Source organism: Crocuta crocuta, unplaced genomic scaffold (assembly GCF_008692635.1).
Source record: "Crocuta crocuta isolate KB4526 unplaced genomic scaffold, BGI_CrCroc_1.0 scaffold217, whole genome shotgun sequence".
NCBI classification, from domain to species: domain Eukaryota; kingdom Metazoa; phylum Chordata; class Mammalia; order Carnivora; family Hyaenidae; genus Crocuta; species Crocuta crocuta.
Genome location: NW_027532208.1, coordinates 8,286,593 through 8,300,876, shown reverse-complemented (window position 1 = coordinate 8,300,876; position 14,284 = coordinate 8,286,593). Strand labels below are relative to the sequence as shown.

General features: G+C 39.9%; 1 protein-coding gene across 1 annotated transcript in view; it reads left to right on the top strand.

Moving 5' to 3' along the window:
* Nucleotides 1–274: 274 nt before the first annotated feature.
* NIPSNAP2 (nipsnap homolog 2) overlaps nt 275–14,284 on the top strand; it is a 32,068-nt gene continuing 18,058 nt past the window's right edge. Inside the window, exons 1-3 of the mRNA XM_077777873.1 lie at nt 275–306; nt 12,070–12,209; nt 12,293–12,338. Of these exons, the coding sequence (XP_077633999.1) occupies nt 275–306; nt 12,070–12,209; nt 12,293–12,338 (218 nt within the window). The remainder of the gene's footprint in view (nt 307–12,069; nt 12,210–12,292; nt 12,339–14,284) is intronic.

The window sequence follows — 14,284 nt, the reverse complement described above, 5'->3', positions numbered from 1 at the left end:
GACTTGGGTCTGCCCAGTACCCCCACTTCCTCCTGGGGCCGAGTGCTTTTGAATCTGAAGTCCTTATCTCTATCTCTGTCTAACCTGTTGACTCTTGGATTACTCTCTCAAGCCCCCGTACCGTTTGACCACTCTCCCTTCCTGAGCACTAGTCTGCTTCAACTCTAGGTGTTCTTTAGGACTCAGTTTAGACCCAGTTGATTCACTAATTGTACAAATACTGAATATAGTTGATGTCTTTGAAGTCTTGTGGAACTCAGCATTAATAATAGCCATGGTCACTGTCCCCAGGAAGCCGTGGCAGAGGTAAAAACTCGTAGAGACTTACATTTTGAGGTGGATGGTTCGAGAGAAGATCAGGGAACCTACCACATGAGATCATGGAAGGCCTCTCCAAGAAGGTGGCATTAAGCTGAAATTTGAAGGGTCAGTGTGCAGCAAAGCCCTGCCTGCAAAGGATGAAAGCATCCTGGGAAACTCCAGAAAAGTCAAGGAAGGGCAGAGCTCAGGAGTGAAGGGAAGACTGGCTAGAGGACAGGTGGCAAGGAGCAGGAGCCAGGTAATTCCAGGTCTCACAAGCCAATTTAGAGAAGTTGGATTTTATTTTGAGCGTCATGGAAGACATTTAAAGATATAAATTCTAGTATGACATGATCTGCTCTGTTTTTAAAGTATTAGCCTGGGGGCGCCTGGGTGGCTCAGTTGGTTAAGTGTCCGACTTCAGCTCAGGTCATGATCTGGTTCTTGAGTTCAAGCCCTGTGTTGGGTTCTGTGCTAACAGCCTGGAGCCTGGAGCCTGCTACGGATTCTGTGTCTCCCTCTCTGTCTCCCCCCTCCCTGCTCGCGCTCTCTTTCTCAAAAATAAATAAACATTAAGAATTTTTAAATAAATAAAATTTCAATCTGATTTTGGAAAGGAGACAGAATCATGGGTAATGGCCAACTGGTCAGATGCTGGTGCCATATACGGAAAGTCACGTGTTCCATAATCATATAATGCCCCCCATATGCTGGGTGCTGTTGGGAAATATCGGTGAATAAGGTCCTTGTCATCTGGGAGCTTGCTTCTAATTCAGAGAAGGAAGAACAGATGTAGGGTGGGGAGGAGACAATCCAGAGCACTTTCGAACCTGGTAAAGTTTGAGATGGCTGTGGGCTATTCAAACAGAAAGGTGGTTGGCCTGTTTGATGTATGTGACTCCTCAAAGGAGATGTCTGCACAACAGGTGACATTTGGGAGCCTGACGTATAGGAATGCTAAATGTTGATAGATCCATGGGTTTCATTATACTGCTTTGCATTGAATTGAAATTTTTCATATAAAACATTTTTTAAAGCCATAGGAATGGATGAGATTGCTTGAAGGGAGAGTGTGGATAGAGAGGGGGCTGAGAAGCAGGCCCTGAGATGTGTCAACATTCACAGGCTAGATGAAGGAAGGAGAGGCCGCAAGGGAGACTGGGAAAGAGCAGCTGGTGAGGTCACTGTTTGTGGCAGTGCCCAGAGGGAGGTATTTCAAGGAGGGAGCTGGCAAAATGTGCCAGATGCTGCTAAAAAGTTACGATGACAGAAAACTGGATTTGTCAACAGGGATCTGTGGGTGACCTTACACGAGGGGTTTCAGAGGGGAAGGAGGAAGTCTTCCCAGGAGACTGACCTGCCAGCACCTCTTCACTGCCCAGTGCCAGGCCTGGAGTCCCAGTTGCTTAGTGGACATGGCACTAGTGTCCTACCGGTGCTTGAGTTCCTTTTGTCCCCAGAATTGAACTCCTCTTCCTCCTGTAGAGCTTGCTCCTTCCTCCCAGAGTCTCTCTCCATTAGTGGCACATCTTCTGTGTAGTGGTCCCAAGCGCACCCCTCCTGCCCTCTCCCGTCCAGCCGGCCGCCAGATCTGTCAGTTCTCCCTGCAGTGTGTCTTGACTCTATCTTCTTTCCCACCACTCCCCTCGCTTAACTCTTGGCGACACTTGTCTGGAGTCCTGTGAAGGAAGAGTAAGGGCTTGAACCTGTCGGTGAAGCGGATAACTGAAGAATTCTGAGCAGAACGTTTTCCTGTTAGAAAGTTCTCTCCGACTTGAACCTTGACTGGATCCTAATCCCTCTTCTTTCCCATCCCACCCCACACCATCCCTGCCAAGAAAAACTATAAAAGACATTTTGGGAACAGTTGGGGACAGTTAAGTATAGAGTGGATATTAGAATTATTCTTCTCCTCAGATATGAAAATCGTATCTTGGTTTTATCTTTTGTTCTTAGGAGGTGCGTGCTGAAGTTTTAGAGATGGAGGGTCATAATGTCTGTACTCTACTTTCAGATGGTTTGGCAGAAATAGAAAAGCAAATATATAGAGAGAGACAGACTTAAAATGATACGATATTTATCATTCTTTCATCTAAATGCAGGGATAGAAGTCCTCATACTGTTCCTTTGTCTCTGCATTTAAAGTTTTTAAAATTAAAAGAGAATAGCTCTGTGGCAGCAGTGTGGACGACAGGTTTGTTGGGGTGGCAGGAGGGTTGGTGGTGAGTAGAGGAGTGACATCATTACTACTTTAATGTGTGACTCTTTGGATAAGGCCCTTCAGCTTCCTCTTTCCTCTTCGTCTCTGGCTGTATTCACATACTCCTGGGTTTGGCAGGTATACTTCTACTTCCTCTCATGGGCATCTGTCCACCCGACACGTGTTCCTCATCTTTCAGGGCTTCGGTTCAACAAGTCCTCCTTCAGAGAATCGGTTCATCTCTTCCCCCAGGCCAGCTTAGGCTCCATTTCCTCTGCCCCCACCCATGTCACAGCCACCACCTTATGTGGCCGTCAAAGAGTTTATGTCATGTTGGGCTGTGGTCATGGTTGTCTGTCTGCTCCCACATACAGACCGCGCTCTGTGAAGTCAGGGCCAGGTTTATTCATCTTTATATCCTCAGCCTGTCTTGGCACATGTAGTGCACAGTCAATAGTTATTTGGTGTTCAGATGAATGAAGTCCATTTCACCACTGCTGCCTCATCCTGTGGTCTCGGCGTTAAATGCATTTCCCATCTGTGGTTTGCTGCAGCTAAACCACAACACTGTCTGTTTTAGACACCTGGTCAGGACCTGTGCCTTCTCCTTTTCACCTCAGGAATATCTTCTGAGGATATTCCTTCCCCTTCATCCCCACTGCCTTTATCACAACCTAGGACCATCCTTTAGTCTCTCTGGTGAGTATTGAATGCTTCCTGTGTGCCCGGCACTCCTGGCCTTGACAACCATCAGGAAGCCCAGGAGCCACACTCCCTGCCTTTATTGCTGCAGTCCACCTGCCACACCACTGCCAGGCTGCTTTATACACCTAGATCTTTTTTTGAAAACTTGCTAGTGTCTCACCATGTACCACGTAGAATCCGGCTAATGGGCTTGGTGCACAAGAGCCTAACCACGCTGCCCCGCCCTTGCCTTCCCTTTCTTTCTCTCACTGTCCTCCACACCCTGTTCTCTTGCCTTCCCGAACTCTGCTGCTCCAGAAATGCCATCCAGTTTCATGACTCCGTGCCCCTGGACATGTTGTCCCTTGTGACTGGAATTATCGCCTGCCTTGTCCACCTGTCTCTGTTGTCTTCCAGGACAGAGCCAGAATGTCTCTGCTGGAATTCCTCCACTCCTCACAGGCCAAGCCAGTAGTTCATTCCCTCGAGCTCCCCCAGTGTGTGTGTGTGTGTGTGTGTGTGTGTGTGTGTGTGTAAGTCTATAGTATCTGAGACCACTCTGGGTGTTTACTGTGTTTTTCCTATGAGACTAAATAGGCGAGGCATCTGGTTCATCTTTATATCCACAGAGTCTGGGAAATAATGTTAATTCTATTTAAAGTCTGATGTTTTCGGAGGTGCCTAGCTGGCTCAGTCAGTAAAGCTTGCAACTCTTGATCTCAAGGTTGTAAGTTCCAGCCCCATGTTGGGTGTAGAGATGACTTAAAAATAAAGTCTTTGGGGCGCCTGGGTGGCTCAGTCGGTTAAGCGTCAGGCTTCGGCTCAGGTCATGATCTCACGGTTCATGGGTTCGAGCCCCGCGTCGGGCTCTGTGCTGACAGCTCAGAGATTGGAGCCTGCTTCACATTCTGTGTCTCCCTCTCTCTCTCTGACCCTGCCCTGCTCACGCTGTCTCTCTCTCTCAGAAATAAATAAAACATTAAAAAAAAAAAGTGTAATGTTTTGTAGAATGTGCTGCCCCCTATCCCACCCTGTGTTAAGTGACATACAACAGATGTATGATGTTATAAAGACTATTGATCATGCAGTTTTTCATTCTCAGTAAAGAACCCCAGCCCAGATCCCATCACCCTGATAGCTGTTGGCATAGCTGCTTCTACTCTCTTCCGTGATTCAGCTTAGACAGCCAGATGGACTAGGCACACTGGGCAGCTTTTGTTGCCTGACACTGAAAAGATTCCAGAGTTTGACAATCAACTGGGGGTAATGATGGACTGGACTGGACTGGGCTGTTTTTCATTTGCCAACACAGTTGACAAGCAGACACTCTGAGGTTCTTGTGTGTGTCCCATGATGCTATTTCTTAGGCTCATCTTTAAAGAGTGTTTTCATATCCCTTACCTCATTTTACCCACCTTAAAGTAAAGCCCTTTGGTGTTATTAAAACCTGGGAGAATGTTCAACTGGGGAGATTTATGTTTGAGAAACATCCCTTATTAGTGAGAATATTTTGAACTTTATAGTTAGATCATATTTTCATTGGTCCATATTTTCATTTTGCCAATTCTTAGTTCATGTCATTTAACCTGTCTGAGCCAAGCTTTAAAATGGGATAATATTGGGGTGCTTGGGTGGCTCAGTAGGTTAAGCCTCTGGCTTCAGCTCAGGTCAGGATCTCATTGTTTGTGGGTTCGNTGACCCTCCCCTGCTCACGCTGTCTCTCTCTCTCCTAAAAATAAATAAAACATTAAAAAAAAACCTTTAAAAAAAAGTAAAATGGGATAATATTTACGTTGAATATTAGATATATACTATACAATATATATTATATACTGAATATAATATTCAGTATAGTTGCTAGACTGTACTGAAGATTGAATGAGATGACAGACAAGCTGCCTAATTCAGTGCCTAATAGGAAGTATGTACATATTAATTTGTAATCCCCTTTAATTCTAAAGAGGAGGAACAAAATACTTTGGGATTTTCCCCCTTCAGATTTAATTTGCTAATAATTCTGTACTATGCTTTCTTATTTTATAAAGTATTAGATGACATAGAAATTAAATATCTGTATGTACACATGATAATGCATGTCTATGCATTTCTGGAAGGATCCATTAAAAACTATTAGTAATGGTTGCTTTGGTGAATATTTGTTACTTTAATTTTTTTATGCTTATTTATTTTTGAGAGAGAGAGAGATACAGAGTGTAACGGAAAAGGGCAGAGAGAGAGAGGGAGACACGGAATCCAAAGCAGGCTCCAAGCTCTGAGCGGTTGGCACAGAGCCCAATGCGGGGCTCGAACCCACAAACCGCGAGATCATGACCTGAGCTGAAGTGGAACGCTTAACCAACTGAGCCACCCAGGTGTCCCTTAAGTGAAATTCCCAAGTGCTGATATTTTTAGAAACTTTCATTGTACCCCTTTCTTAATTATTCATAATAAATATTCCTAAGCTCTTAACATTTAACACCCCCAAAACTTTTTAAACCCCATTTCTATCTAGTGAACTTAAAAGCTAAAATAAGGAAAAAAACAGGAATTATATAGTCTCATTAACAAATCTTAAAACTTTCTATGTCATGTATCACTAATTTTAATGCTAGCCATTGTGCTTCATGATATTATTTAGGAAATATCCCAAAATGTGATATGTTTGAAATACTTTTATTTATTTATTTATTTATTAATGTTTTATTTATTTCTGAGAGACAGAGACAGCATGATCAGGGGAGGGTCAGAGAGAGGGAGACACAGAATGTGGAGCAGGCTCCAGGCTCTGAGCTAGCTGTCAGCACAGAGCCCGACGCAGGGCTTGAACCCACGAGCTGTGAGATCATGACCTGAGCCAAAGTAGGAAGCCCAATCTACTGAGCTACCCAGGCGCCCCTGTTTGAAACACTTTAAACAAATTGACAAATGTTTTTATTTTTATTGACATAAGTTTTACCATGACTGTTTGGAGAATTGCCTTCTTCAGAAATTATTTATATAATCAGAGTGAATTGAAAACCAAACAAAAAAAACACCATATGGTTTTGGGTTTTGCTAAAAAGCTAATTGTTTTATGTATAATTTATTGCTTTTAATTTTAGGTTTGTTTTTATTGAAAAAGTAGTTTTAAAAACTTAATTTTTTAACCTTTCACCATATCTATCAGGTGCCCACCTAAGTGCTTTAAGCAGTTTTGTACTTAAAAATTGATATGTACTTAAAAATATACAAAAGTAAGGGGTGCCTGGGTGGCACACTGAGATTAAGCCTCCAACTCTTTGATTTCCACTCAGGTCATGATCTCACAGATGATGGGTTCAAGCCCCATTTTGGGCTCTGTGCTGACAGTGCGGAGCCTGCTTGGGTTTCTCTCTTTCCCTCTCTGCCTCTCCCCCACTGTCTTGCATGAGTCTTCTCTTTCTCCCCCCCCCAAAATAAATGTTAAGAAAATATATATAAAAACTGAAAGCATAGCATAAGGAATATAGTCAATGATACTGTAATTGCAATGTAACAGGACAGATGGCAGCTACACTTGGTGAAAATAGCATAATAGTGAATTGTCAAATCACTAAGTTGTATAGCTGAAACTAGTGTAACATTGTGTGTCAACTGTACTTTAATAATTTTAAAATACACACACACAAGTAAAACACAGTACAAGTATTATATGGGTAAAGCTGTGTCTCTTCTACCTTAACTCTATCCCACCCTGAGGGGTACCACCATTAGCACTTTCTTAATTCTAGAATATTTTTACATACAGTAAAAGCAATGTGGAAGCATTTCCAACTTGTTTTTACAGATGCCATTTAGAACTATATATTTTTGTCCTGTGCACTTACAAGAAAAATTACATGTACAGTACTAGTATTAACTTGTTATTTTACCTGTTTAATATGAGTTTGCTGCTTTTTAATCTTTGAAGGATTGAAAAAGTACTTTTATATTTCTTGATCATTATAGAAAGCATATTGTTAATATTATAGTTGTGTATTTTATGTTTGCATGTTTGTAAGCTTACATCATTCAGAAGTCTTTCTGTTTGGTTTTTAGCTATTTGTTTTTACCTGGTGTTTAGCTAATATCCAGTGTTTTTAAATTAAAAGAACATTTTATGGGAAGAAAATTGTCCTGTAATGGTTGTTGATTTTTTTAAGCAAAAAAAGAAAAAGGTTACTAATAAACATTTGAGATTTAGAGTAGTAGTATTTCTAAAGCACCATAGTTGAATAAGAATAGGAATTTAAAGGCACCTGGCTGGCTCAGTAGAAACCATAGGACTCTTGATCTCAGGGTTGTGAGTTCAAGCCCCACACTGGGTATAGAGATTACTTAAAAATAAAATCTTAAAGAAAATATGAATTTGTATTATTGTAATGTAGAATAAACAAATTCATCTCATGAAGCAATGGGGAATTTTCATCTCCTGAGAGTTTTACTTACCTTTTCTTTAAATTCCAGGTCCTCTTCCTTAATACCTGAGGTCACTCTCTTTTCCTTTTTCATTTGCTTTGTGGTGTCTTTGTCCTTAAGCAGTCCTGATAAGCAAATTGGAAATAGTTTGTAGAAAATCATGTAGTGTTTCCATAGAAATCTCCCAGAAAAACCTTACACCAGCCTGTCAACATCCTGACCTTGCTTTGAAGCATTAGATAAGAGCCTAAGCATTTATAGCAGCCATTTGGAATCCCAGTATATTACTGCTCCTAGCATGATCTAGCAAAGGCAGAAAAGGTCGTTTATGTGTAGATCAGTTAAAGATCAGAATTATAAGGAGTATGTTGTAATAACCCTGGCCAGAGATGATGGTCATCAGTTGTAAAAGGGAGTGTGCAAAAAAGAATGGGCATAGACTCAAAAGGCTACATTCTGTACCATTCCATAAATAAGACATTCTGGAAAAGACCAAACTATAGGGACATAGAACAGAGTAGTGGTTGTTAGCAGATGAAATCAGGGAGAAGAGTTGATTAGAAAATGAGTGGGAGATAGAGGCTTCCAGTTATGGAATGAATAAGCCACTGATATAAGGTACTGCATAGGGAATATAGTTAATGGTATTATAATAGCCTTGTATGGTGACTGATGGTGGCTACACTTGTGAGCATAGAGTGACATATACACTTTGTTGAATCACCATGTTGGACACCTGAAACTAGTGTAACAATGTGTATCAGCTATACGTAAGTTTAAAAAAAAGAGGAATTTTTTAAAAAATTGTTAAGACTGATGTCCTAGAGTTTACTGCTTATGTTTTCCTTTAGGAGTTTTATGGTTTCAGATCGTACATTTAGGTCTTTAATTCATTTTGAGCCTATTCTTGTATATGGTGTATGAAAGTGGTCCAGTGTCATTCTTTTGCTGTAGCTGTCCAGTTTCCCCAAGACCATTTGTTGAAGAGACTATCCTTTCCCCATTGCTTAGTTTTGTCTCCTTTGTTATAGATTCATTGTTCATATAAGCATGGGTTTATCTCTGGCCTCTCTATTCTATTCCCTTGACCTATGTGCTTTTATGCCAGTAGTGTACTCTTTTGTTTACTATAGCTTTGTAGTACAGTTTGAAAACCAGGAGCTTGATACCTACAGCTTTGTTCTTCTTTCTCAAGATAGCTTTGGCTATTCATGGTCCTTTTGGTTCTGTACAAATTTTGGGGTTATTTGTTCTGGTTCTGTGAAAAATGCCATTGGTATTTTGATAGGGATTGCACTGAATCTGTAGGTTGCTTTGGGTAGTATGGACGTTTTAATAATATTGATTCTTCCAGTCCATGAGCATGGACTATCTTTCCATTTATTTGTGTTATATGCAGTTTGTTTNTGCCCCAATGTCTTCTAGTTTTAAAGTGCAGGTCTTTCAAATCCTTAAATTTATTCTTAGGTATTTTATTCAACCAGGCTTTAATTTTTTAAATCGTGTTTTCAGGTTATATATACCTATATACTTTTACTATAAAAGACTTTCTAAACATGTACTTTTAGGTATTTTTAAGTATAAAAATAATTTATATGTATACAAAAAATTCTCAAATAGTCCAGAAGGTTATACGATGAAATGGAAAATTCTACTCCCACCCCATGCCCAGTCACATTCCCCAGATGTCACCATTATTAACAGTTCATTTTTCGTGTGTATTTATGGTACTGCTCTCTACCTGCTTTTTCTGCATTATTTATTCCAGAAATACCAATACGTCAGTGCATGTAGATCTATGGCATTCTTCTTAATGATTGCATTCTATTCTGATACTGGATAGTCCAAATTTATCTGACCAGTCCCTGTTAATGGATATCTAAATTGCCTATGCCAGGAAAAAAGTAGAAACAAGGCACTAATAAATATTCTTGTGCATTCACCTTTGTGCAGTTGTCTAAATATAGCTGCCTGAAGGACATCGTAACTAGTACAATTATTAATTTTGATACAGCTAATGATGCTACACTGCCCTCTAGGGAGATTTGTAATCCCACTGGCAAACATTTGGGAGCTAAATATGCACTTAAAAGTTCATGGTTAAAGTATAGTTTGTGACTTCAGTCAAATTTATCCTTTCTGACACCATGTTTAGTAGAAATTCAGTTATAAGATAAAAAATAGCAAATTACATGTCAATGAAATTTGTATTCTTAGGTTTTTGTGAGTTAAACTTGATTCTAAGGTTAATCTAGGCTTAAAATAATTTTTTAAAGAGAGAATGTATTTCATTTTCCCTGTATGTTTTCCTGCTTATTTATTGTGATAAAGTACATATAATATAAAACTTGCATTTTAATCATATGGAAGTGTACAGTTCAGTAGTAGCATTAAGTAAATTCACACTGTTGTGCAGCCATTACCACCATCCATCTCCAGAACTTTTTCATCTTCCCAAACTCTGTGCCCGTTCAACAGTAACTCCCCATCCTCCTCTCACCTCAGCCCCTAGCAACCACTGTACTACTTTCTTTCTCTGTGAACTTGACTACTGTAGTTTACCATGTATATTTTTTCTGTGTCAGAAATTGCTTTGGAGGAGGGCAAAACACATAGCAGAAATAACAAAGATAAACCTATGAACCCTCTGTGAAAATACGCTCAGCATCACTAATCATTAGGGAAATGCAAATCAAAACCATAATAAGATATCACCTCACACCTGGCAGAAGGGTTAGTATCAAAAAGATAAGAAATGACAAGTGTTGGCGAGGATGTGGAGAAAAGGGAACCCTCATGTGCATTAGTGGAATGCAAATTGGTGCAGTCATTGTGGAAAATAGTATGGAGGTTCCTCAAAAAAATTAAAAATAGAAATGCCAAGGGAAATAGGAGGTATAAGGTTACCAGTTATGGACTTACTCAAGTCACAAGGATGAAAGGTACAGCATAAAGAATATGGGAAAAAAGAAAAGAAATAGCATATGACCCGGTAATTCCACTACTGGCTGTTTACTCCCAAAAAATAAAACACTAATTTAAAAGGATATATGCATCGGTATGTTTATTGCAGCATTAGTTACCATAACCAAGGTATTGAAACAACCCAAATGTTTATCAAAAGATGAATGGAGGGGCGCCTGGGTGGCTCAGTCGTTTGGGCGTCCGACTTCGGCTTAGGTCATGATGTCACAGTTCGTGGGTTCGAGCTCTGCATCGGGCTATGTGCTGACAGCTAGCTCAGAGCCTGGAGCATGTTTCGGATGCTGTGTCTCCCTCTCTATCTGACCCTCCCCTGCTTACACTGTCTCTCTCTCTCAGAAATAAGTAAAACACTAAAAAAATAAATAAAATTTTAAAAAAGATGAATGGAAAGGCACACACACACATATGCATATACATATACATGTGCATATACATATACATATATACATAAAATGGAAAATTACTCAGCCATAAAAAAAGAATGAGATCATGGTCCTTGGGTGGCTCAGTGGGTTAAGCATCTGAGGTCAGGTCATGATCTCACAGTTCGTGGGTTCGAGCCTCACATCAGGCTCTGCACTGACAGCTCAGAGCCTGCTTTGGATTCTCTGTCTCCCTCTCTGCCACTCCCCTGCTTGTTTTCTCTCTCTCTCAAAAATAAATAAACATTAGAAAAAAAAAATGAATGAGATCTTGCCATTTGCGACAACATGGTTGGACCTGGAGAGTTGTGCTAAGTGAGATAAGTCGGAGAAAGACAAATACCATACAATTTCACTTATATGTGGAATCTGAAAAAAAAAAAACAAATGATTGAAGAAACAAACTTTTTTTTTTTTTTTTTTAGTTTCACTGATTTAAATAATCTCTACACTCAACATGGGGCTTGAACTCACAACCCCAAGGTCAGGAGTCGCACACTCCTCCGACCAAGCCACCCAGGCTCCCCAAACTAACTCTTAAATACAGAGGACAAACTGATGGTTGCCAGCGGGGAGGTGGGGGGGGGGGAGGATTAAGAGGTACAAACTTCCAGTTATAAAGTAAAAAAATCATAGAGATGAAAAGTACCGCATAGGAAATATAGTCAATAATATTGTCATAACATTGTATGGTGACAGATGGTAACTATATTTAACATGGTGAGCACTGAGTAACGTATAGAATTGTCAAATCACTATGTCGTACACCTGAACCTAATGCAACATTGTTTGTCAACTATACTTACCAATTAAAAAAAAAAATAGAACTCTCTTAGGAGAACCACAAGTTATATCTTTTACATTTTGCTCCTGGTCTTTAGACTGTGTGCTACTGTAATTGAGAGTAAATATTTTGTGGTATTCCAGGTTCTATAACAGTGCAAGTCATGTTTGCTGGATGGATTGATTTTATAACAACAGTGTAGTAGTGACATTACTTGAAAACACTGAAATCTTTGTAGCAATGATGAGACTAAAACTTTTATATTTGTTCTTCCATAGGAGATTTACGTCCTCCAATAGTAGACCTCGAGAAGACAGCTGGTTAAAATCCTTATTTGTTCGGAAAGTTGATCCAAGAAAAGATGCTCACTCTAATCTCCTAGCCAAAAAGGAAACAAGCAGTCTATACAAATTACAGTGTGAGTGATGGGTTTGCTACCTTCATAGTTGACTTTTTCCCCCTTTGTTCATAAGTTTATCGTTGAATTTTCTTTTGTTTCAGTTCACAATGTTAAACCGGAATGCCTAGAAGCATACAACAAAATTTGGTGTGTATACCAAACTATCCTTTACTTGGGGAAAAATAACAATTTTAAGATTTACTGGTTCAGCTAACACTTGATAGCAGAGTGAGATCTTTGATCCCTCTTCTTGAAGCTGAATATTCAGAGGCTCATAAGTTGAGCTCTGCATGGGATTGCCAAGGGCATTTTGACTTTAAGAACTTATATGACTAACTCATCACATAAGCTCTCAGACATTAGAATGTTCTAGATTCTTAAGGTTGGAAGGAACCTTGTAAGGCTGTCTAGTCCATCTACTCATCCGTGCTTTAGTCCTTTCTGCAGACCTTCCTGATTGCCTGTGTTTAATTGCATTCCATCTCTGGACAGCTTTGAACGTTAGGAATCAGAACTCATGTCTCTTTGATCTCTAATATTTCCAGTTTTACTCCTAAGTAAAACTGAGACATGAAAGTCCTGGATGTATTTGATACAGCTGCCATCTCTTCTCGAGTCTTCCACTCACTAGGATTCAAGTCCCTTCAGCAGATTCTCACATGATATGAGATGCATATGTTCTTACAGAATTTGTAAACTTTAAGACCAAAGAGAGAATTAAGTGCCTTTGTTCTTAATTAAGCCAACATTGTATTTTAATGATCAGTTGTGAGCAAATATAATTAAAAAGCATATTTTTACCTTTTATATCTGCTTCTTTTATGAGAAAGCAAATGATTTTGTCACCAGAATCAGCATAATTTTCGGATGCAAAAATCTTTTGTTGTTTTGTTTTGGGAGGTGATTCATGAAATATAATATTACTATAGAGTTTCTTAATCACCTCAGCATAGTTCTCTTTATTTAAAAAAAAAAAAGTCCTAAAATAAAGCACATGCTTATTTCTAAATCTTTTCTCTTAAAATGAAATTTCTTATCTATACTAATGTTTCCCTGGATTATCTTTCCTGTCCTGTTTGTATCATTTCATCTCCTGTCTCAGATTTTCATCTCCTATGTATTTGTATTTCTATTTGGATGTCATCCTCTCCCTTCAAACTCAACACGTAGAATCACCTGGCTCTTCCCACTTCCAACATGTGTCACTCACCATAGTTTTATTTATCCTTTTCCTTTGTTCTTTGCTCTTGGTTGTTAAGAACTATGCGTCCTTCATTTGGCATGCATTTTGGTTCTATTTTATTTCCTTTCCCATCTCCCTCTCGCTTGTTGAGTCAGCAAGTAACCTCCTTGCTGACTGCCTTCCTGGCCTCAAAGTGGTACCTGTACCTTACCCAATCCGTTACTCAGAAGTTTGTCAAATTGATCTACCTGAGTTCTGCTTTCTCCTTCATCATGTTTTTTTCTTCTCTCTGAAACTTACAGCAGCTCCCTGTTTCCAATACATAAAGACTTAACTGCTGCCTGGTTTTTAGGGGCCCCATTGCTGAGGTTCTGCCCAACCCATCCAGTTCTGAGTATAAGTAGTACCTGCCTTAGAACTTTCATTCATGTAAGGCTGGGGCTTCCAAGGGCCACTTTTGAGCTCCTGACAAAGAGGATATGACTTTGTATTGGTAAAAAACCTAGGTCCCATTGTCAGACCCCAGCCCCTGTCTGGATCCCACCTGGTCGTCTGTCCAGATTTCCTTCTTCTACACTGGCTCCAAATTGGGGTTGTTTACGTCCTGCTCATGTCATGGAACAAAAAGGAAACCCATTTCCAGTAACTTCACATAATCCACGTTTCCCCACCCTGATTTTCATCAGCCCTGTGTTATTTCTAAAAGGTCTTTTTTTTTTTTTTAAAGTTTATTTATTTATTTTAAAAAGAAACAGCACACGCAGGGGAGAGGCAGAGAAAAGGGGACAGAGGATCCAAAGCAGGCTCCATGCTGACAGCAGAGAGCCTGATGGGGGGCTTGAACTCACAAACCATGAGATGATGACCTGAACCAAAGTCGAATGCTTAACCAACGGAGCCACTCAGGCGC